Here is a 22,975-nt window from a genome sequence, read left to right on the forward strand (position 1 = left end):
CTTGATTTCTCTTCTTTATTTGAGAGAGGTTACCTATGGCCTTGAACTATATCAATCTCATTTCACTACTGTTGATGTCTTAAACATGACGCATTGATTTGAGTGAAATAATTCAAACTACTTATTGCAACACATGTACTGTTAAGTTTCATAAGTCCTAAAACGTTGCATTACTTGGGGGTACATTGTTTTTAATGGGGCAGGGAAACTGAAAGTGCTCTGGGAACCAAAATCGTACCTGATGAACAATATGCATGTGGTCAAATCTTTGGTAACTTGTAATATGTTATTCACAATAAAATTAAATAAGGTAACTGGTTGAAGCTCTATTCATTGCATTTCTATCTGCAATGTTCTGACATGATATCCAATTTATACATCATGACTTAAAATGCAGTGTAACCTCTGAACATATTCCATAACTTGTGCATTTCTGTAGAGCTAAAAGGATTGGACAGTTGTACCCTATATAGTTTAAATTCCTCCTCAGAGGGCAATTAAAAGTTAATGCCTATCAGATCCAATCTACATAAATTGTTTAGGGGCTAGAGTTTGACTTGGAATTCATTATCAGCCACTCCCAATTTGTTCCTTGGCCCTAACCCTTCGATCTTCGCAGGTGTGTAAGCATGGTAGAATGCTTACACATGGTAGAAGCGCCTCCACTAAACTGCTTGCACTTATCCAGACCCTTCAGATGATCAAAGCTGCAATCATCGAAGGGCCAAGGGGTAGGGAATGAATTGGGATTGTCTCCGAGCTGCACCTCAGGTATGTGAACTGTTATGCACCTGCCTTTCTATAGTATCTTGTATCCAGTGCAGGTAGTTCCCTAGCCGGGTGTAGATGCCATACTTCCCCTTGGCGGCACACTTCTCCCCCCAGCTCACCACCCCTGTGAGGAACCAGGTCCCGCGGTAGTTGACCACAAAGGGACCTCCACTGTCCCCACTGCAGGCATCCAAGCTGGCCTCCAGGTAGCCCGCACAGAACATGTTGTCTGTGATGACCTGCTCCGTGGAGCGGATGCACTTCTGCTGGTCGACCACGGGCAGAGCAACTTTCCTCAGGAAGCGTGAGGAGCGCCCCAGGTACTGTGTGGCGCCCCAGCCTGTGACCATGCCCCTCACATCCTCCCGCTGGAGGTGGTGAGCCAGCTGACCATTGGGAAGGCAGGCGGGCACCGCCACAGGGCTCAGCGTCACAGGGGCAGAGAGGTAGACGAGAGCAATGTCGCTATCGAAGGTGTAGTCATGGAAGTGAGGGTGGACGACGACCTTCGCCACTTTGATCTTCTGCTCGTCTGGGTCGGGACGCCGCTTGTCATAGTCCCCTGTAAAACACAGACAGACAGTTTAAACAGGCACAATGGATCATCAACATGTTGCAATTGTTGAGTTCTGAGAATATGACATATACTTATTCATGTCACTAGGGGAGAGTGGGTAATGTATGACATTTACATTATGTCAGGATGTTATTGTTAGCTGGGAGGAGAAAAGACAGTCTGGTACCAGGCACCATGACAGCCGTGAGCACTTTGGGGTAAAGGTCAGATGAAGAACAGATTTACCTAAGGTTCTGTCTAGCAACAGATGCATTGTCTGTTCAGATGTGTAGGAGACTCAGAAGGAAGGGTTAAATATCAGTGCTTGTATGAAATGTCATCTGATGCAGCTGTATTGACCCTCTGGTAGAACTTGGTTAAGCTTTCATTGTGTTAGGTTCTAATTCTTAGAGTAAAAAACTCAACAAAAACTGCTAGAGCATTTGACAGTATGCTCACTACTTCTAAACAGTGCATAGCCTCACCGATAGTCACATGGTCAGGGGTTTCCTGCATGCAGTGTGCGGCACTGACCACCCACCGCTGACTGATCAGAGTTCCCCCACAGAAGCCATACCCATCCTCCCTCCAGAGCATGACCTGCAGGGACATGGAACAGGTAGGAGTAGTATTAGGGGCCTGCCACAAACACTGTCATCATCATACACTACATGCATTATGATTTCTGAGATTAGTGCCTGCAGTGTCAGTAGAGCTCCAATCAAGACAATCTTACCAACGAGACATTAAAAACAAATATCTCATGTTTCATCAAGTCGTTGCTGAACAACGACATGGATAATACAGCTGGCTGGGTTTTTGGTCCATCGGCAAGATAGAACAGTCGCCTCCGGTTAGACAAGGGGTGACGGTCTGAGGTAGAGTATCTCATGATAAGCTGTAGATCACACTATTTACATTAAGAGATTATATATTTTTTTGTAGCTGTCTACCACCACAAACCCGGTGCTGGCACTAAGACGGCACTCAACGACCTGTGTAAGGCCATAAGCAAACAAGAAACTGCTCACCCAGAGGAGGCGCCCCTAATGGCTGGGCACTTTAATGCAGGGAAAATTAAATCCATTTGACCTAATTTCTACCAGCATGTTACATGTGCAACCAGAGGAAAAAAATTCTCTAGACCACTTTTACTCCACACACAGAGATGCTACAAAGCTCTCCCTCACCCTCCATTTGGCGAATTTGACCATCATTCTATCCTCCTGATTCCTGCTTACAAGCAAAAACTAAAGTAGGAAGTAGCAGTGACTTGCTCAATAAGGAAGTGGTCAGATGATGCAGATGCTAAGCTACAGGACTGTTTTGCTAGCACGGACCGGAATATGTTCCGGGATTCTTCCAATGGCGTTGAGTACACCACATCAGTCACTGGCTTCATCAATAGGTGCATCGATGATGTCATCCCCACAGTGACTATACATACCCCAATCAGAAGCCATGGATGACAGGCAACATCAGCACTGAGCTAAAGGGTAGAGCTGCCGCTTTCAAGGAGCGGGACTCTAACCCGGAAGCTTATAAGAAATCCCGCTATGCTCGCCGACGAACCATCAAACAAAGCGTCAATACAGGACTGGGATTGAAACATACTGCTCTGACGCTCGTCGGATGTGGTAGGGCTTGCAAACTATTACGGACAACAAAGGGAAGCACAGCCAAGAGCTGCCCAGTGACACGAGCCTACCAGATGAGCTAAATAACTTCTATGCTCGCTTCGAGGCAAGCAACACTGAAGCATGCATGAGAGCATCAGCTGTTCTGGACGACTGTGTGATCACCCTTTCCGCAGCAGATGTAAGACCTTTAAAACAGGTCAACATTCACAAGGCCGTGGGGCCAGACGGATTACCAGGACGTGTACTCTGAGCATGCGCTGACCAACTGGCAGGTGTCTTCACTGACATTTTCAACCTGTCCCTGACTGAGTCTGTAATACCAACATGTTTCAAGCAGACCAAGGTAACCTGCCTAAATGACTACTGACCTGGTGTACTCACGTCTGTAGCCATGGACTGCTTTGAAAGGCTGGTCATGGCTCACCATTATCCCAGAAACCCTAGACCCACTCCAATTTGAATACCGCCCCGACAAATCCACAGATGCAATCTCTTGCACTATACACTGCCCTTTCCCACCTGCATAAAAGGAACACCTATGTGAGAATGCTATTCATTGATTACAGCTCAGCGTTCAACACCATAGTGCTCTCAAAACTCATCACAAAGCTAAGGACCCTGGGACTAAACACCTCCCTCTGCAACTGGATCCTGAACTCCGGGGTGCTTGCTCAGTCCCCCCCTGTACTCCCTTTTCACCCATGACTATGGCCAAGCACGACCAACACCATCATTAAGTTTTCCGACGACACAACAGTGATCAACGATGAGATAGCCTTTAGGGAGGTCAGAGACCTGGCAGTGTGGTTCCAGGATAGCAACCTCTCCCTCAACATGATCAAGACAAAGGAGAAGATTGTGGACTACAGGAAAAGGAGGACCGAGCACGCCCCCATTCTCATCGATGGGATTGTAGTGGAGCAGGTTGAGAGCTTCAAGTACCTTGGTGTCTACATCACCAACAAACTAACATGGTCCAGGCACACCAAGACAGTCGTGAAGAGGGCACGACAACGCCGATTCCACCTGAGGAGACTGAAAAGATTTGGTATGGGTCCTCAGATCCTCAAAAAGTTCTACAGCTGCACCATCGAGAACATCCTGACTGCTTGCATCACTGCCTGGTATGGCAACTGCTCGGCCTCCGACCGCAAGGCACTACAGAGTGCACTGCGTATGGCCCAGTACATCACTGGAGCCAAGCTTCCTGCCATCCAGGACCTCTATACCAGGCGGTGTCAGAAGAAGGCCCTAAAAATTGCGCTAGACTCCAACCACCCATAGACTGTTCTCTCTGTTACCGCTTGGCAGGCGGTAGCGGAGCGCTAAGTCTAGGCCCAAAATGCTTCTTAAAAACTTCTACCCCAAGCCATAAGACTCCATAACAGCTAATCAATTGGCTACTCAGACTATTTGCATTGTCCCCCCCACCCCCATGTTTATGCTGCTGCTACTCTGTTTATTATTCATGCATAGTAACTTTAACTCTACCTACATGTACATATTACCTCGACCAACCTGTGCCCCCGCAGATTGACTCTGTACCGGTACCCGCTGTACATAGACTCGCTTCTGTTATTTTACTTCAGTTTATTTTAGTAAATAATTTCTTAACACATATTTTTCTTCAACTGCATTGTTGGTTAAGGGCTTGTAAGTAAGCATTTCACTAACACCTTTTGTATTTGGCGCATGTGACAAACAAAATTTGATGTAGTAACCAAAAAAGTGTTAAACAATAATATTTTAGATTCTTCAAAGTAGCCACCCTTTGCCTTTGACAGCTTTGCACAGTCTTGGCATTCTCTCAACCAGCTTCATGAGGAATACTTTTCCAACAGTCTTGAAGGAGTTTCCACAGATGCTGAGCCCTTGTTGGCTGCTTTTCCTTCACTCTGCGGTCCAACTCATCCCAAACCATCTCATTTGGGTTGAGGTCGGGTGATTGTGGAGGCAAGGTCATCTGATGCAGCACTCCATTACTCTCCTTGGTGAAATTGCCCTTACACAGCCTGGAGGTGTGTTTTGGGTCATTGTCCTGTTGAAAAAAAAATAAAAAATCCCACTTAAGCGCACACCAGATGGGATGTCGTATCGCTGCATAATGCTGTGGTAGCCATGCTGGTTAAGTGTGCCTTGAATTCTAAATATATCACTGAGTGTCTCCAGTAAAGCACCCCCACAAGATCACACCTACCCCATGCTTCACGGTGGGAACCACACATGCGGAGATCATCCGTTCACCTACACTGCGTCTCAAAGATACGGCGGTTGGAACCAAAAATCTCAGATTTGGACTCATCAGACCAAAGGACAGATTTACACCAGTCTAATGTCCATTGCTTGTGTTCGCCCAAGCAAGTCTCTTATTATTATTATTGGTGTCCTTTAGTGGTGGTTTCTTTGCAGCAATTTGACCATGAAGGCCTGATTCACACAGTCTCCTCTGAACAGTTGATGTTGAGATGTGTCTGTTACTTGAACTCTGAAGCATTTATTTGGGCTGCCATTTCTGAGGCTGGAATGAACGTTTCCTCTGCAGCAGAGGTAACTCTGGGTCTTCCTTTCCTGTTGCGGTCCTCATAAGAGACAGTTTCAACATAGCGCTTGATGGTTTTTGTGACTGCACTTGAAGAAACTTTCAAAGTTCTTAAAATTGACTGACCTACATGTCTTAAAGTAATGATGGCTGTTGTTTCTCTTTATTTGAGCTGTTCTTGCCATAATATGGACTTGGTCTTTTACCAAACAGGGCTATCTTCTATATACCACCCCTACCTTGTCACAAGACAACTGATTGAGCAAAGAAAGAAACCTGTTAATTTAAATGCATTCCAGGTGACTACCTCCTGAAGCTGTTTGAGAGTAAAGTGTGAAAAGCTATCAAGGCAAATGGTGGCTACTTTGTACAATCTCAAATATAAAATACTTTAACACTTTATTGGCTAGTACATTATTTCATAGTTTCGATGTCTTCACTATTATTCTACAATAATAAAAATAAAGACAAACCTTTTAATGAGTAGGTGTCCCCAAACTTTTGACAGGTACTGTATTTATAAAAAAATAATGCTGCATTGTCGACAATACACCATCGGCTCGAATCCCGACATTGTGTCCTTCACATGTAGGCTAAAGTTCCTTTGCATGTTTCATTTATAAATCACATATATTCTTATTGAACAAGTTCAGGTAGTACCCCCCCCCCCCATCTCACTTTGTTCCCAACTTTTTCTTCCGATTTGTGCCTACTGAACACCACCTCGTAGCCCTGTGTTGTAGGCCTACCTGCCATGGGCTTCCTCCCTGCCTCTCCAGCTGCCCTCCCACTATCCGGTTGTCGTCATTAACACCCTCCATGTATTCAGTGCTGTTCCCCCCTGGCTGGGTTGAGTTAATCCCAGACAGGGTGGAAGTTGAGTTCCCTTCTCCCTCCATGGAGATGTTGAGGTTCCCGTCAGAGTTGCGGAGGGTCAAGGCCTCAGACTCGTCCAGCAGAGAGCGATGCAGGGAAACCTCACTCTGCTTCTTCCCACAAGGGAACGACACTGGCAATGAAAATGTACAGTATAGGAAAACCATAACCATCTAGAGCATATGCCTCTAGAGACAGTAAAGAAATAGGTGATTTGTTTTTCAGTGCTTAGTCTACCTGCTTCAGAGCAGGTCTTGCCGTCTTCATCTAACTGGTAGCCCTCTGCACAGCTGCACTGGACCCCTGTGGTGCGCTCCTGATTGGTGCAGTAATGCAGACAGCCGCCATTCTTAAACTGGCACTCAAATACCTCTGGAGGAACAGAACAAGGTTCAATGAAATGGCCATTTTATGGTATTAGAAGAGTAGAAAAGAACTGACTCTTAAATTGTATTTTATTGAGCAGGCAATTAGCTCTTTTTTACCTGAAGGTTACTATAGTATCAATCAAAATTAGCGTACAAATATTTCCTTCTATAAGTACAGTAATTAGCTTGCTAGCGAGTTTTTTTTAAACAAGTCCTAATTCTATTGTTTAGATAGGGCATTCAGACCCCTTGACTTTTTCCATATTTTGTTACGTTACAGCCTTATTCTAAACAGTGCATGTCAGAACAAAAACCAAGCTATGACAAAGGAATTGTCCGTAAGAGACAGGACTGTGGCGAAACATTTCTGCAAAATTGAAGGTCCCTAAGAACACAGCAGCCTCCATTATTCTTAAATGGAAGAAGTTTGGAACCACAAAGACTTCGTATAGCTGGCCACCCGGCCAAACTGAGCAATTGGGGGAAGGGCCTTGGTCAGGGAGGTGACCAAGAACCCGATGGTCACACTGACAGGACAACCATCTCTGCAGCACTCCACCAATCAGGCCTTTATGTTACAGTGGCCAGACGGAAGCCACTCCTCAGTAAAAGGCACCTGAAAGACTCTCAGACCATGAGAAACAAGATTCTCTGGTCTGATGAAACCAAGATTTAACTATTTGGCCTGAATGCCAAGCGCCACGCCTGGAGTAAACGTGGCACCATCCCTATGGTGAAGCATGGTGGTGACAGCTTAATGCTGTGGGGATGTTTTTCAGCGGCAGGGACTGTGAGACTAGTCAGGATCGAGGGAAAGATGAACGGTGCAAAGTACAGAGAGATCCTTGATGAAAACCTGCTCAAGAGCGCTCAGGACCTCAGACTGGGGCGAAGGTTCACCTTCCAACCGGACAACGACCCTAAGCATACAGCCAAGGCAACGCAGGAGTGGCTTTGGGACAAGTCTCTGAATGTCCTTGAGTGGCATAGCCAGAGCCCAGACTTGAACCCAATCGAACATCTCTGGAGAGACCTGAAAATAGCTGTGCAGTGAAGCTCTCCATCCAACCAGACAGAGCTTGAGAGAATCTGCAGAGAAGAATGGGAGAAACTCCCCAAATACAGGTGTGCTACGCTTGTAGGGTCATACCCAAGAATACTCAAGGCTGTAATCGCTGCCAAAGGTGCTTCAACAAAGTACTGAGTAAAGGGTCTGAATACGTATCTATAAATTTGCAAACATTTCCAAAAATCTGTTTTTGCATCGTTATTATTGGGTATTGTGTGTAGATTAAAATAATTTAGAATAAGGCTGTAACGTAACATAAAATGTGGATAAAGTCAAGGGGTCTGAATACTTTTTTAATATGTTGGTTTACCCTTAGATGGGAGCAAAATGTGAAAGCAATGTGGAGAGTTCACATTACGCTCATTCAACTACGAGAAGGGTTGTACAGTAACTTCTGCAAGTGGTTTTCCAACAACTGTGGTGCAGTGAGGTCACATTCACAAAATAATCCGCCATGCCACAGCAGTTGGGACGTGTTGTACAATGATTGTAGACCAGAGGAGGCTGGTGGGATGAGCTATAGGAGGATGGGCTCATTGTAATGACTGGAATGGAATAAATGGAACAGAGTCATATGTTTGATACCGTTCCATTTATGCCATTGCAACCTCCTATAGCTCCTCCCACTAGCCTCCTCTGTTGTAGACGCGCCAGTGTGAACGGCACCAGTCCTGTAACGGAGCAATATTCAGTGTGGATTCCAGTCTATGACTGGGAGGTCCAGGGTCATGTAATTCAGGAGGTGAGAGTTTATAGACACAGGAAAACAGATGTATTATGACTGAGTAAAACCATACCTATTGCACAGGTTTTCCCATCGTAGCGTGGGGGACACAGACAGAGGTATCCATCCCGATCGATGGTGCAGATTCCTCCATTCTTACATGGGTTGTAGTGGCAAGGATTTAGATCTAATTCACAATTCATACAGAGACGTCTCATCACAAGCTTTCCTTTTAAGTGACAATGCGGATTTCTGATGTTTTCAAAACAACTGGAAAGAATCTAATGAAGCAATACGGTACTCACTCTTATACCTATACCAAAACTCCATCTGTAAGATAAAACAAAAGGGATACAGTCAGTTTAAATGTGGTATTTTGAGCTGTATGCGCTTTAGCCTACTCCTCTGACTATCCTGTCATGTAAGAAGGCCTGGTTACTTACACCTTGCATTAACATGTGGGCGGGCGGGTTTAGGGACATGAAATATTTGGTGAATATAGGGCGGGTTGAATAAAGACAAAACAATGCATAAAAAATCCATAAATGTATACATTCTTGTGCAATTAGTATCTATAGGCTACATTGAGGTTTTCTTTAATTATTTTTTATCTGCCATTAGTGGGTAAGCTTAACAGTGGGTTTTGACCAAAGTCATAGCTAGCTAGTTGCTCTAGCTAATGTTCTTTTAAAAGAGGCTTTCTCACTTTGATGACAGACTGGCTAAACTGAGAAAAGTCCAGGAACAGTGGTCCAAAACACGTATGTTAGCCTATTATTAGTTGTAATATATTAATTAATTCTATGTGTTTTTAGTTATGCGAAGGGAGTGTACTAATCTTATGATGGCATCTGTAAATCATTTGTGCAATGGAGTGTATGAGGAAGACTCTCTGGAAAATCTGTCTCCCTCCAGCAGGTGGCGTTTTTCATCCACCAAGCAAGGACTATTTGTATGAAGGTCAACGAGAGTGTCGAATTTGGTCAACAAAAACATTAATGGTTATTTGATCGAATAGAAGTTGTTTCGATGCATATTCCTACCATTTCCTTTCATTGAATATAGGCGGTTTACGTCAACAACCCTCATTGAATATTAAAAAAATGATTACAATAGTGAGATGTATCCACCAATCCAAAGAAAGAATAGGAAGCTAGACAGCCCTCTGTGCTGCTTTGTAACTCCCCAGTGTTAGGGTAAGGAGAGACATTTTTAATTTCACCTTTATTTAACCAGGTAGGCCAGTTGAGACAAGTTCTCATTTACAACTGCGACCTGGCCAAGATAAAGCAAAGTGCGACAAAAACAACAACACAGAGTTACACATGGAATACGACAGCAAAAACACAATAGAAAAATCTATATACAGCGTGTGCAAAATGAATTAAAGAGGTAAGGCATTAAATAGGCCAATAGCTGCTCTTCCTCCCGGGGAAGGACTGCCCGTTCCATGATCTCGCCATCACGGTTGACAACTCCCTTGTGTCCTCCTCCCAGAGTGCTAAGAACCTTGGCGTGATCCTGGACAACACCCTGTCGTTCTCCACTAACATCAAGGCGGTGACCCGATCCTGTAGGTTCATGCTCTACAACATTCGCAGAGTACGACCCTGCCTCACACAGGAAGCGGCGCAGGTCCTAATCCAGGCACTTGTCATCTCCCGTCTGGATTACTGCAACTCGCTGTTGGCTGGGCTCCCTGCCTGTGCCATTAAACCCCTACAACTCATCCAGAATGCCGCAGCCCGTCTGGTGTTCAACCTTCCCAAGTTCTCTCACGTCACCCCGCTCCTCCGCTCTCTCCACTGGCTTCCAGTTGAAGCTCGCATCCGCTACAAGACCATGGTGATTGCCTACGGAGCTGTGAAGGGAACGGCACCTCCGTACCTTCAGGCTCTGATCAGGCCCTACACCCAAACAAGGGCACTGCGTTCATCCACCTCTGGCCTGCTGGCCCCCCTACCTCTGAGGAAGCACAGTTCCCGCTCAGCCCAGTCAAAACTGTTCGCTGCTCTGGCACCCCAATGGTGGAACAAGCTCCCTCACGACGCCAGGACAGCGGAGTCAATCACCACCTTCCGGAGACACCTGAAACCCCACCTCTTTAAGGAATACCTAGGATAGGATAAAGTAATCCTTCTATCCCCCCCCCCCCCCTTAAAAGATTTAGATGCACTATTGTAAAGTGGTTGTTCCACTGGATATCATAAGGTGAATGCACCAATTTGTAAGTCGCTCTGGATAAGAGCGTCTGCTAAATGACTTAAATGTAATGTAATGTAAATGTAGTGGCAAAGTAATTACAATTTAGCAATTTACACTGGAGTGATGTGTGCAAAAGAGCAGAAAAACAAAAACAAATATGGGGATGAGGTAGGTAGTTGGATGGGCAATTTACAGATGGGCTGTGTACAGCTGCAGTGATCGGTAAGCTGCTCTGACAGCTGACGCTTAAAGTTAGTGAGGGAGATATGTCTCCAGCTTCAGTAATTTTTTTCAATAAGTTCCAGTCATTGGCAGCAAAGAACTGTAAGGAAAGGCGGCCAAAGGAGGTGTTGGCTTTGGGGATGACCAGTGAAATATGCGTGCTACGGGTGGGTATTGCTATGGTGACCAGTGAGCTGAGATAAGGCGGAGCTTTACCTAGCAAACACTTATAGATGACCTGGAGCCAGTCGGTTTGGCGACGAATATGTATCGAGAACCAGCTAATGAGAGCATGCAGGTCGCAGTGGTGGGTAGTATATTGGGCTTTGGTGACAAAACGGACAACTTGATATACTGACAACATGTATCTTGTCAGTATATCAAAATATCTTTGGCTGTATTCATGAATTAAAATTGCTTAATTTTATAGACAGTGGTAGTAAAGTACTGTGTCATGAAGTTGGCCTCTTTTGGTACAGGGAGGACAGTTGACCCCTCCCTTTTGCACCCAATCGACCCTGTGTGTAAAGGGTCGTAAAAACTCTAAAATTCCAGGAGAGTCTCTGGCCACATGGCCCATAGAGAGACACAGGAAATTCTTCCAACTCATAGAATTGGAGAGCCAAGCGACATTTTGTGTTCTGGAGAAGGTATGGAAGATTGGTGAAGAATCCAGCTACGAACTGATCCGCTTGGTACAATTTTGTGATACTCAGAAGAGACAATATAGCCATATTACCATAAAACTGTTTATATAATAGACTCAGTTTAAGACTTGCATCATATGGGTGTATGGAATGTATTAATAAGGATAAAGCTTTTGTAAGACATTGAGATGCTATGTACTGATGTAATGTAGCTCAGTTGGTAGAGCATGGTGTTTGCAACGCCAGGGTTGTGGGTTCGATTCCCACGGGGGGCCAGCACAGAAAAAAATGTATGAAATTGTATGAAATGTATGCGTTCACTACTGTAAGTCGCTCTGGATAAGAGCGTCTGCTAAATGACTAAAATGTAAAATGTGATAGAATTGTATTTCTTTAACCAAATCTAACTCAGTCATAGGCACGCCCCCAGGGACCCATACAGGACCAGGCGTCATTTGACCAGCCTATTCTATGGGCACTATAAAACACCCCCGGATTTACATTTCCTCAGACCAGGCATACACTCCGTTGGCTAATTGGTTTTACCTTCCAATTCCTCTACTGAAAGTGAACCATACCACGTGGTTAACTTTTAGACTATCGATACTGACAGAATAAGAACAAGTCTTTGATATTAATTATTAGTCTGCAGCTAAGTAAATTATATCATTGAACGCGAAGACCAACGAAACAACCATTCGATGACGACATTAATGAATGTCGCTCTGAAAGATCCATTCTAACCGAGAGAGAGAACGCGGACAAAACTTCCCAACAGAACCGAACTCTCCAACAAAGAACGACGACACACTGAGCGTAAATATATATTGATTGCAATTGTTCCCGAATGAGTGAGCCTTCAATTGTTAATATTAATGAACTCTGTGTAACTTCTTAGCCTGACCGTTTATGATCCATTGTTCAACAGGCCGACCTGCCTGTTTAGCCAACAAGGGCACATTCCGATACCAATCCTTTGTGACGATAATTACTGTTTGTATGTTTTTCTGTTAATTACTTAGTGTAGTAAATAAATGATTTTAAGACAATTGATGTATGGATGATTTTAGTAAAGACTGGGTTCGTGCAGATACAACAATTTACGACGTTTGGGATGAGACTGGACTAGAGGTAAATACACAATTGAAACTAGAAGATAATCGGCCTATACTGTAATAGAATATAATATTATAGTACAGGAAAGTTATATTAGGAAAATTATAGCTTTGTAATCTGAATATTCTCCTTGGTGCCCCGATCTCCTAGTTAATTACAATTATACGATTAATCAGTTTAATCGCGTGATAATAATTACAGGGAGCTAATTGATAAACATATCTTCCGTTTAATGGTACCCCCAAAGACACGACAACTGTATGCTTTAATTTAGAGATAAGCCTAGTTTTCAGTTACTTAAATTTATTCTCCTTATGCCGCGTTTACATAACATGGCACGAGGTAGACGGTAAACCGGATGTCATTGTTTTCAATGAGAGCACAACGATAAATACTGTTGAGGCTGGTGGTGAATGCCGCCACGGCAGACGGGACTTGCCACCAAAGTTCACATTTTTCCTGCCGTAGCGTTGTTTAATACACCATAGCAACGCATACCATCGCACTGGCTTGCTTTTGCCATCACCCTCTTTCTTGCTTTTTTATCCCGCTATGCCGACAGGCATGACAGTTTTTGCATCCCTCATCTAAACACAGCATTACAGGCCAAGACAGCAACCCAATAGAGCAACTGTGGTTGGTTACTCTCCATCGACTCAAGTCAGAGAAAAGAGAAGGACCAAAGAGTGGAAAGGGAGATATACATTCTGAGACAGCCAAGAGAGTGCTTCATTAAGGACTACCTCCAGAAAAATAAGCATTCTCTTGTGCTGGTCCCATGTCTTGCAGGTAAGTTTCAACCAGTGTTTAACAGAATATACATTTAAATAAAAAATTATTAACCTGTTATGGCTAGGGGGCAGTATTTTCACGGCTGGATAAAAAACGTGCCCGATTTAATCTGGTTACCACTCCTACCCAGTAACTAGAATATGCATATACTTATTACATATGGATAGAAAACACCCTAAAGTTTCTAAAACTGTTTGAATGGTGTCTGTGAGTATAACAGAACTCATTTGGCAGGCAAAAACCTGACAAGGTTTCAGGCAGGAAGTGGCCTGTCTGACAAGGTGTCGTTCTTCTTGTCTCTGTTTATTGAAGAGTGAGGATCTTAGCTGTCCCGTGACACTTCCTACGGCTGCCATAGGGTCTCAGAAGGCGGTAAAAAGCTGAATCGTGGCTTTGCAGGCTCTGGCTGAAACAAAGTAGCGTGTTTGGGTAGTGGCTGGTTACAGTACTGTGAGACTCAGGCGCGTGCCCGCGTCGACCGAATGCTTTGTTTTCTTTCCTCTGTTTAGCTAAAAGGAGATTCCCGGTCGGAATATTATCGCTTTTTTACGAGAAAAATGGCATAAAAATGGATTTTAAGCAGCGGTTGACATGCTTCGAAGTACGGTAATGGAATATTTCGATTTTTTTTGTCACGAATTGCGCCACGCGTGCGACCCTGATTTACCATTTCAGATAGTGTCTACGACGCACGAACAAAACGCCGCTATTCGGATATAACGATGGATTATTTTGGACCAAACCAACATTTGTTATTGAAGTAGCAGTCCTGGGAGTGCATTCTGACGAAGACAACAAAAGGTAATGAAACTTTTATAATAGTAAAGCTGATATTGGTGAGTGCTAAACTTGCCGGGTGTCTAAATAGCTAGCCCGTGATGCCTGGGCTATGTACTTAGAATATTGCAAAATGTGCTTTCACCAAAAAGCTATTTTAAAATCGGACATATTGAGTGCATAGAGGAGGTCTGTATCTATAATTCTTAAAATAATTGTTATGCTTTTTGTGAACGTTTATCGTGAGTAATTTAGTAAAATGTTAGCGAATTCCCCGGAAGTTTGCGGGGGGTATGCTAGTTCTGAACGTCACATGCTAATGTAAAAAGCTGGTTTTTTATATAAATATGAACTTGATTGAACAAAACATGCATGTATTGTATAACATAATGTCCTAGGGTTGTCATCTGATGAAGATCATCAAAGGTTAGTGTTGCATTTAGCTGTCTTCTAGGTTTTTGTGACATATGCTAGCTTGAAAAATGGGTGTCTGATTATTTCTGGCTTGGTACTCTGCTGACATAATCTAATGTTTTGCTTTCGTTGTAAAGCCTTTTTGAAATCGGACAGTGTGGTTAGATAAAGGAGAGTCTTATCTTTAAAATGCTGTGAAATAGTCATATGTTTGAAAAATTGAAGTTTTTGTATTTTTGAGGAATTTGTAATTCGCGCCACGCCTATCATTGGATATTGGACCAGGTGTTCCGCTAGCGGAACGTCTAGATGTAAGAGGTTAAGGAGAAGTGTATCTTTCAAATGGTGTAAAATAGTCGTATGTTTGAGAAATTTGAATTATTCGATTTTTGATGTTTTGTATTTCGCGCCCTGCTATCCCATTGGCTGTTGGCTAGGGGTTCCACTGGCAGAACGGGGTTCCACTAGCGGAATGCCTAGAAGCAAGAGGTTAAAGGTCTTGCTCACATCGGTTACGGAGAAGGTGATCACACAGTCGTCGGGAACAGCTGGTGCTCTCATGCATTCTTCAGTGTTGCTTGCCTCGAAGCATAGAAGGCACTTAGCTCATCTGGTAGGCTTGCATCACTGGGCAGCTCGTGGCTGGGTTTCTCTTTGTCGTCTGTAATAGTTTGCAAGCCCTGCCACATCCGGCGAGCGTCATAGCCAGTGTAGTAGGATTCAATCTTAGTCCTGTGTTCACACTTTGACTGTTTGATGGTTCGTCTGAGGGCATAGCGGGATTTCTTATAAGTGTCTGAATTAGTGTCCTGCTCCATGAAAGCGGCAGCTCTAGCCTTTACCTCGATGCGAACACTGCCTGTAATCCATGGCTTCTGGTTGGGATATATACGTAAGGTCACTGTGGGGACGATGTCGTCAATGCACTTATTGATGAAGCCGATGACTGACTGACAGGTGGTATGCTCAATGCCATTGGATGAATCACGGAACATATTCCAGTCTGTGCTAGCAAAACAGTCCTGTAGCGTAGCAACCGCGTCATCTGACCACTTCCGTATTGTGTGAGTCACTGTACTTCCTGATTTAGTTTTTGCTTGTAAGCAGGAATCACGAGGATAGAATTATGGTCAGATTTGCCAAATGGAGGGAGAGCTTTGTATGCGTCTCTGTGTGTGGAGTAAAGGTTGTCTAGAGTTTTTTTTTTCCTCTCTGGTTGCACATGTATCATGCTTGTTGAAATGAGGTTTAATCGGGTACGTTTTTTTATCCAGCCGTGAAAATACTGCCCCCTAGCCCCAACAGGTTAACACATCTGGTAGACTCGTGGCTGTGCTTTCCTTTTGTAGTCTGTAATAGTTTGCAAGCCCTGCCACATCCGACGAGCGTCGGAGCCGGTGTAGAGGATTCGATCTTAGTCCTGTGTTGATGCTTTGCCTGTTTGATGGTTAGTCGGAGGGAATAGTGGGATTTCGTATAAGCTTCTGTGTTAGAGTCCCGCTCCTTGAAAGGGGCAGCTCTAGCCTTCAGGTCAGTGCGGATGTTGCCTGTAATCCATGGCTGCTGGTTGGGGTAGGTACGTGCAGTCACTGTGGGGACGACGTCATCGATGCACTTATTGATGAAACCAGTGACTGATGTGGTGTACTCCTCAATGGCATTTGAAGTATTTCCACGGCCGGATGAAAAACGTACCCAAATTAAACAGCCTACTACTCGGGCCCAGGGTCAAATATTTGCATATTATTAGTAGATTTGGATAGAAAACACTCTAAAGTTTCTAAAACTGTTTGAATGATGTCTGTGTATAACAGAACTCATATGGCAGGCAAAAACTTGAGAGGTATCCAGCCAGGAAGTGGGCACTCTGAGGGTTGTAGTAATTTCAAATTATGTTCTATTCAAACTACAGTGTCTGTGATGTCATATTGCACTTCCTAAGGCTTCCACTAGATGTCAACAGTCATTAGAACCTTGTTTGAGGCTTCTAAAATGCAATTTGATTGAATAATACCCGGAACAGTAAGTGTTCTGGCTGGGGTCCCTTCATTACCTCATGCGCGGTCACGAAGGGTTAGCCATTTTTATTTTTCTTCTGTAATGAATGTGCTATTGTCCGGCTTTAATATTATCGCAATTCTACGTTAAAAACACTCTAAAGATTGATTGTGAACATGGTTTGACATGTTTCTTCAAACGCTGAGGGAACTTTATAACTTTTCGTCGACGGTGGATAGACGCATTTTGGAATGGTGATCTGGAAGCGCCAACAAAAACTGCTTTATTTCGACATAAATGATGGACTTTATCGAACAAATGAACATTTGTTGTGGGAGTCCTTCCGAGTGCATTCAGCCGAAGATCAGCAAAGGTAAGAAAATATTTCAGAGTTTTGTGGATGCCGTGGCTGGATGGCTAACTGTATAGCTTGGATTGATGATGTGGCTCAGTACTCAGAATATTGAACAATGTGCTTTCTCCGTAAAGTTATTTTGAAATCTGACAAAGCGGTTGCGTAAAGGAGTAGTTTATCTATAATTCTTTAATTAATTGTTATATATTTTGTCAACGTTTATGATGAGTATTTCTGTAAATTGATGTGCCCATTCACCGGAAATTTTGGGGTGAATACATTTTCTGAACGTCACGCGCCAATGTAAAATGTTTTTTTTTTTTTTTATATAAATATGAACTTGATAGAACAGAAAATGCATGTATTGTCTAACATAATGTCCTAGGAGTGTCATCTGATGAAGATCGTCAAAGGTTAATGCATAATTTTAGCTGGCTTTCTGCTTTTGGACAGCTACCCTTGCTTGGAAAATGGCTGTGTTGTTTTTTTGCTGGGGTGGTAGCCTTATAATGTCCTAACATAATGTAATGTTTTGCTTTCACTGTAAAGCCTTTTTGAAATCGGACAATGTGGTGTGATTAACCTGTTATGGCTAGGGGGCAGTATTTTCACGGCTGGATAAAAAACGTACCCGATTTAATCTGGTTACCACTCCTACCCAGTAACTAGAATATGCATATACTTATTACATATGGATAGAAAACACCCTAAAGTTTCTAAAACTGTTTGAATGGTGTCTGTGAGTAAAACAGAACTCATTTGGCAGGCAAAACCCTGAGACATTTTCTGACAGGAAGTGGATACCTGATGTGTTGAATTACCTTTAAGCCTATGCCATTGAAACACACAGGGGCTGATTGTTTTGGCACTTCCTATTGCTTCCACTAGATGTCACCAGCCTTTACAAAGTGTTTTGAATCTTCTACTATGAGATCTGACCGAACAAGAGCCTTGGAACGGTGATGGCCGATTAGACTCTGGCGCGCGAGGTCATGTTGGGTACCCTCGTTCCAAAACGTTTTAAAAGAGAATGCATTCGTCCACCTTGAATATTATTCATGTTCTGGTTAAAAAAGGCCCTAATGATTTATGCTATACAACGTTTGACATGTTTGAACGAACGTAAATATATTTTTTCCCCTCGTTCATGACGAGAAGTCCGGCTGGCTTAGATCATGTGCTAACAACACGGATCTTTTTGGATATAAATGATGAGCTTTTTTGAACAAAACTACATTCGTTATGGACCTGGGATTTCGGGAAGTGACATCTGACGAAGAGAATCAAAGGTAATGGATTATTTACATAGTATTTTCGATTTTAGATCTCTCCAACATGGCCGTTTGTCTGTATAGCAAAGCATATTTTTCTGGGCGCAGTGGTCAGATTATTGAAAAGTGTGATTTCCCAGTAAGGTTATTTTTAAATCTGGCAAGTTGATTGCGTTCAAGAGATGTAAATCTATAATTCTTTAAATGACAATATAATATTTTACCAATGTTTTCTAATTTTAATTATTTAATTTGTGGTGCTGACTTGACTGCCGGTTATTGGAGGGAAACGATTTCCTCAACATCAATGCCATAGTAAAACGCTGTTTTTGGATATAAATATGAACTTGATAGAACTAAAAATGCATGCATTGTCTAACATAATGTCCTAGGAGTGTCATCTGATGGAGATTGTAAAAGGTTAGTGCATCATTTTAGCTGGTTTTATGGTTTTGGTGACCCTGTCTTTGAATTGACAAAACATTACACACAGCTATTGTCAATGTACTCTCCTAACATAATCTAACTTTATGCTTTCGCCGTAAAACCTTTTTGAAATCGGACAACGTGGTTAGATTAAGGAGATGTTTATCTTTCAAAGGGTGTAAGATAGTTGTATGTTTGAAACATTTGAATTTTGACATTTATTTGGTTTCAAATTTGCCGATCTTGAAATGCACCTGCTGTTGATAGGGTGCACCACGGGTGGCACGCTAGCATCCCACATAGCCCCAAGAAGTTAAATTACTTCTATGCTCACTTCGAGGCAAGTAACACTGAAACATGCATGAGAGCATCAGCTTTTCTGGAACAACTGTGTGATCACGCTCTCCCCGGAGCAAATGTGAGTAAGACCTTTAAACAGGTCAACATTCACAAGGCCGCAGGGCCAGACGGATTACCAGGACGTGTACACTTGAGCATGCGCTGACCAACTGGCAAGTGTCTTCACTGACATTTTCAACCTCTCCCTGTCTGTAATACCAACATGTTTCAAGCAGACCACCATAGTCCCTGTGCCCAAGAACACGCCTATGGCCTAAATGACTACCGACCCGTAGCACTCACGTCTGCAGCCATAAAGTGCTTTGAAAGGCTGGTCATGGCTCACATCAACACCATTAACCCAGAATGCTATTCATTGACTATGGCTCAGCGTTCAACACCATAGTGCCCTCAAATTTCATCACTAAGCTAAGGACTATGGGATTAAACACCTCCCTCTGCAACTGGAACCTGGACTTCCTGACGGGCTGCCCCCAGGTGTTAAGGGTAGGTAACAACACAACTGCCACACTGATCCTCAACATGGGGCCTCTCAGGGGTGCGTGCTCAGTCCCCACCTGTACTCCCTGTTCACTCATGACTGCACGGCCAGGTCTGACTCCAACACTATTATTAAGTTTGCAGATTACACAACAGTGGTAGGCCTGATCACCGGCAATGACGAGACGGCCTATAGGGAGGAGGTCAGAGACCTGGCCATGTGGTGCCAGGATACCAATCTCTCCCTTAATGTTATCAAGACAAAGGAGAAGATTGTGGACTACAGGAAAAGGAGGACCGGACACGCCTCCTTTCTCATCGGCAGGGCTGTAGTTGAGCAGGTTGCGAGCTTCAAGTTCCTTGGAGTCCACATCACCAACAAACTAACATGGTCCTAACACACCAAGACAGTCGTGAAGAGGGCACGACAAAACCTATTCCCCCTGAGGAGACTGAAAAGATTTGGCATGGGTCCTCAGATCCTCAAAAGGTTCTACAGCTGCATCATCGAGAGCATCCTGACGGTTTGCATCACTGCCTGGTATGGCAACTGCTCGGCCTCCGACCGCAAGAGACTACAGAGGGTAGAACGTACGGCCCAGTACATCACTGGGGCCAAGCTTCCTGCCATCCAGGACCTCTATACCAGGCGGTGTCAGAGGAAGGCCCTAAAAATTGTCAAAGACTCCAGCCACCCTAGTCATAGACTGTTCTCTCTGCTTCCGCACGGCAAGTGGTACCGGAGCGCAAAGTCTAGGTCCAAGAGGCTTCTAAAGAGCTTCTACCCCTAAGCCATAAGACTCCTGAACATCTAATCAAATGGCTACCCAAACTTTTATGCTGCTGCTACTCTCTGTTATTATCTATGCATGGTCACTTTTAAAAACTCCACCTACATGTACATATTACCTCAATTACCTCGACTAACCGGTGCCCACGCACATTGACTCTGTACAGGTACCCCCTGTATATAGCCTCACTATTGTTATTTTACTGCTGCTCTTTAATTATTTGTTACTTTTATTTCTTATTTTTAGGTATTTTTCTTAACTGCATTGTTGGTTAAGGGCTTGTAAGTAAGCATTTTACTGTAGGTCTACACCTGTTGTATTCGGCGCATGTGACATAACATTTTAGTTGATCTGCTGACCCAAGCAAACAGAGATTTTCATGGCCCTCTGTGTCCAGAACGAACGCTGTGCATAAACTTGGGTAGGGCGAGAGCTTTGAGCAAAAGCAAACAACTCTTTGTGCCTTGGGCACCTCCCTGCAAGGGGAGGCCCCTCTCTCGTCAACGGTTATGTGGAAGCTATTACATTGGCCTATAAAAGCAAGGGGTTACAGCCTCCAGAGGGCCTAAGGGCTAACTCTACCAGAGGTATGGCTACCTCTTGGGCACTGTTCAAAGGCATCTCCTTGCAGGAGATTTGCTATACGGCTTGTTGGGCATCCCCTCATACTTTTATGAGGTTCTATCGACTAGACGTCACTGCGCCCTCTTTTGTGCATATTGTCCTTAGCGTCGGGACCTCCGAGGGTTGATATTGAGAGTACCTGGCTTCGGCGAGCGTGTGCAATATGGGAGTTGGCCATATCCCACTAGTGAGATGTCAAAACGAATAATTGAAAGAGAACTAAAGGCTACTTGTGTAACCCCAGTCCTTTGATATTATGAGTGAGACATCTCACCACATTCCCCTACTCGCAATCTCAGAGGTCAGGCGGGTGACTCTTTAGTATGAGGTGAAGGGCTTCGATAGACGTATATGATTTGTTTTAAGCTACTTAGGAGATTCTGGTTAATTCCACTAGTGAGATGTCTCACTCATAATATCAGAGAACTGGGGTTACGCAAATAACCTTAAGTTTGTCTTCCAGTCAAGATGATCCAATCACTATCTAATCAAGGCTCGGTGAGTCTACACATGGTATTAAAATGTATCTCTTATTAGTCCACTGTGACCAGATGAGGGCACAATCAGAATGTGGTCAAAATCTGGACAAAGTATAAACAGAGCGTTCATAAGCTCTGGTCCAGGGCATCAGTGCGCATTCCCTGGACCAGAGCTTTCACATGATGGAGCTGTTCTAGTACCGTCTTCTCCTTGGTCTGGAAGATCTCGGCAGCCTCCTCCTGGGAGCAGATTTCCTCATAGCACTCCCGCTCCAGGTTGCCGGGCATCATCTCCTCAAGGAAGAAGTTGGCCCTGGGTCGCCGGGCCCCTCGGAGCAGCTGCCCTGCATCCCTCTGCTCCAGAAACACTGGGTACAACGGAGTAGGGTGAAGTTGCCACTAGACTCTGATCTTGAATCAGTTTAGCATTTTCCCCACTTGTGGTTAAAGATAAGATTGGGGGAGGGGAAGCTGATCCTAGATCTGTACCTAGGGGAAACTTCACCCCAGAGCGGGCACAATGCTTTAGTCCTGTGTGGCTCAGTTGGTAAGAGCATGACACTAACAATGGCAGGGTTGTGGGTTCAATTCTCGCAGTGATCACAAGACATAAAACATGTTGGCCTATGTACTGTAAGCTGCTTTGAAAAGAAAAGGTGTCTGCTAAGTGGCACTCATAGACAATACTGACATCTGCAACCCAGACATTGACAAGGGCCTCAAGAGCATAGATTTGCTGGTTTTAGTTGTGTAGCTTAATCATATCACTGAATTTAGTTATATTTTAATGTATGACACCCATCACAAACGTAAATATCTCATTACGTATCTAGTAAGCTGGAATTGAGGTGGTTTAATTAAATATTGCAAATACAGTACAATAAATGGGCACGTTCCACTGACAACAAGGTGAGGTGTTACCTTTTGATTCAAACAGGGAACAGACAGAGACCAGTAGTACTGTGAGGAGCCAACCGTCAGACTGTGACATCCCTCCGCTCCAGGTAGAAGTTGAAGGGAGTGAACTGGGATCAGCTAGACTTTTCTGTGTGGACAAAAGTATACAAAATGGTAAGAAAGGCAGGAACTGTATCCATATTGCCACAACCAAATTGACAGTACTAATCCTTTAGCAGTAGTCTGAATTTCTGAGGATCCTATTGTTGTCTTTACTTAATCAGTGTCCATGTAGTACATACTTTGAGATATCTACTCTGTGCCTGGAGCACACATTTCCCCTTCGGTTCACTAATCAAGATTTAGTTATGAGAAATAACCTACCGTTTTCTGTGGGTGTCTGCTAAAATGGTGGCTTTCCCCACAAGCTCAGCTATTGATCTTTAACTAGATTCTAAATGTTGACACAGTGAATCATTGGCACTGGCCAGGGCAGCGTTCAAGGCACTCAACAGTTTTCCACTATTCATCATACTCATGTCTGATTCTAAAATATCATGAGACTGAATGTCTTAATG

General features: G+C 43.8%; 1 protein-coding gene across 2 annotated transcripts; it reads right to left on the reverse strand.

Annotated features, from left to right (window-relative positions):
- Position 1: 1 nt before the first annotated feature.
- Positions 2–22,890, reverse strand: LOC106612366 (coagulation factor IX). Of its 2 annotated transcripts, none has more exons than XM_014213437.2 (9): positions 22,782–22,890; positions 22,422–22,545; positions 21,702–21,868; positions 8,849–8,873; positions 8,617–8,730; positions 6,620–6,754; positions 6,256–6,515; positions 1,813–1,927; positions 2–1,333 (listed from the first exon to the last, which is right to left on the reverse strand). In XM_014213437.2, the coding sequence occupies exons 2-9, from the start codon at positions 22,489–22,491 to the stop codon at positions 768–770; spliced, it is 1,452 nt and encodes a 483-aa protein (XP_014068912.1). In that variant the 5' UTR covers positions 22,492–22,545; positions 22,782–22,890; the 3' UTR covers positions 2–767. The 2 variants fall into 2 exon arrangements, with proteins under 2 accessions (XP_014068912.1, XP_014068913.1); XM_014213438.2 differs by having other exon boundaries at positions 22,700–22,788.
- Positions 22,891–22,975: the final 85 nt, after the last annotated feature.

The sequence above is a fragment of the Salmo salar genome, chromosome 09 (assembly GCF_965601325.2).
Source record: "Salmo salar chromosome 09, fSalSal1, whole genome shotgun sequence".
NCBI lineage: Eukaryota > Metazoa > Chordata > Actinopteri > Salmoniformes > Salmonidae > Salmo > Salmo salar.

What these genes read in the sequence shown, in the direction of transcription:
- LOC106612366 (XM_014213437.2), bottom strand. Translation starts at nt 22,491, where the DNA reads ATGTCACAGTCTGACGGTTGGCTCCTCACAGTACTACTGGTCTCTGTC. An exon ending in AGGGAGGAAGCCCATGGCAG is followed by an intron (nt 1,928 to 6,255) that starts GTAGGCCTACAA and finishes ATGTCCCTGCAG; the next exon opens with GTCATGCTCTGGAGGGAGGA. An exon ending in CCCTGACCATGTGACTATCG is followed by an intron (nt 1,334 to 1,812) that starts GTGAGGCTATGC and finishes TGTGTTTTACAG; the next exon opens with GGGACTATGACAAGCGGCGT.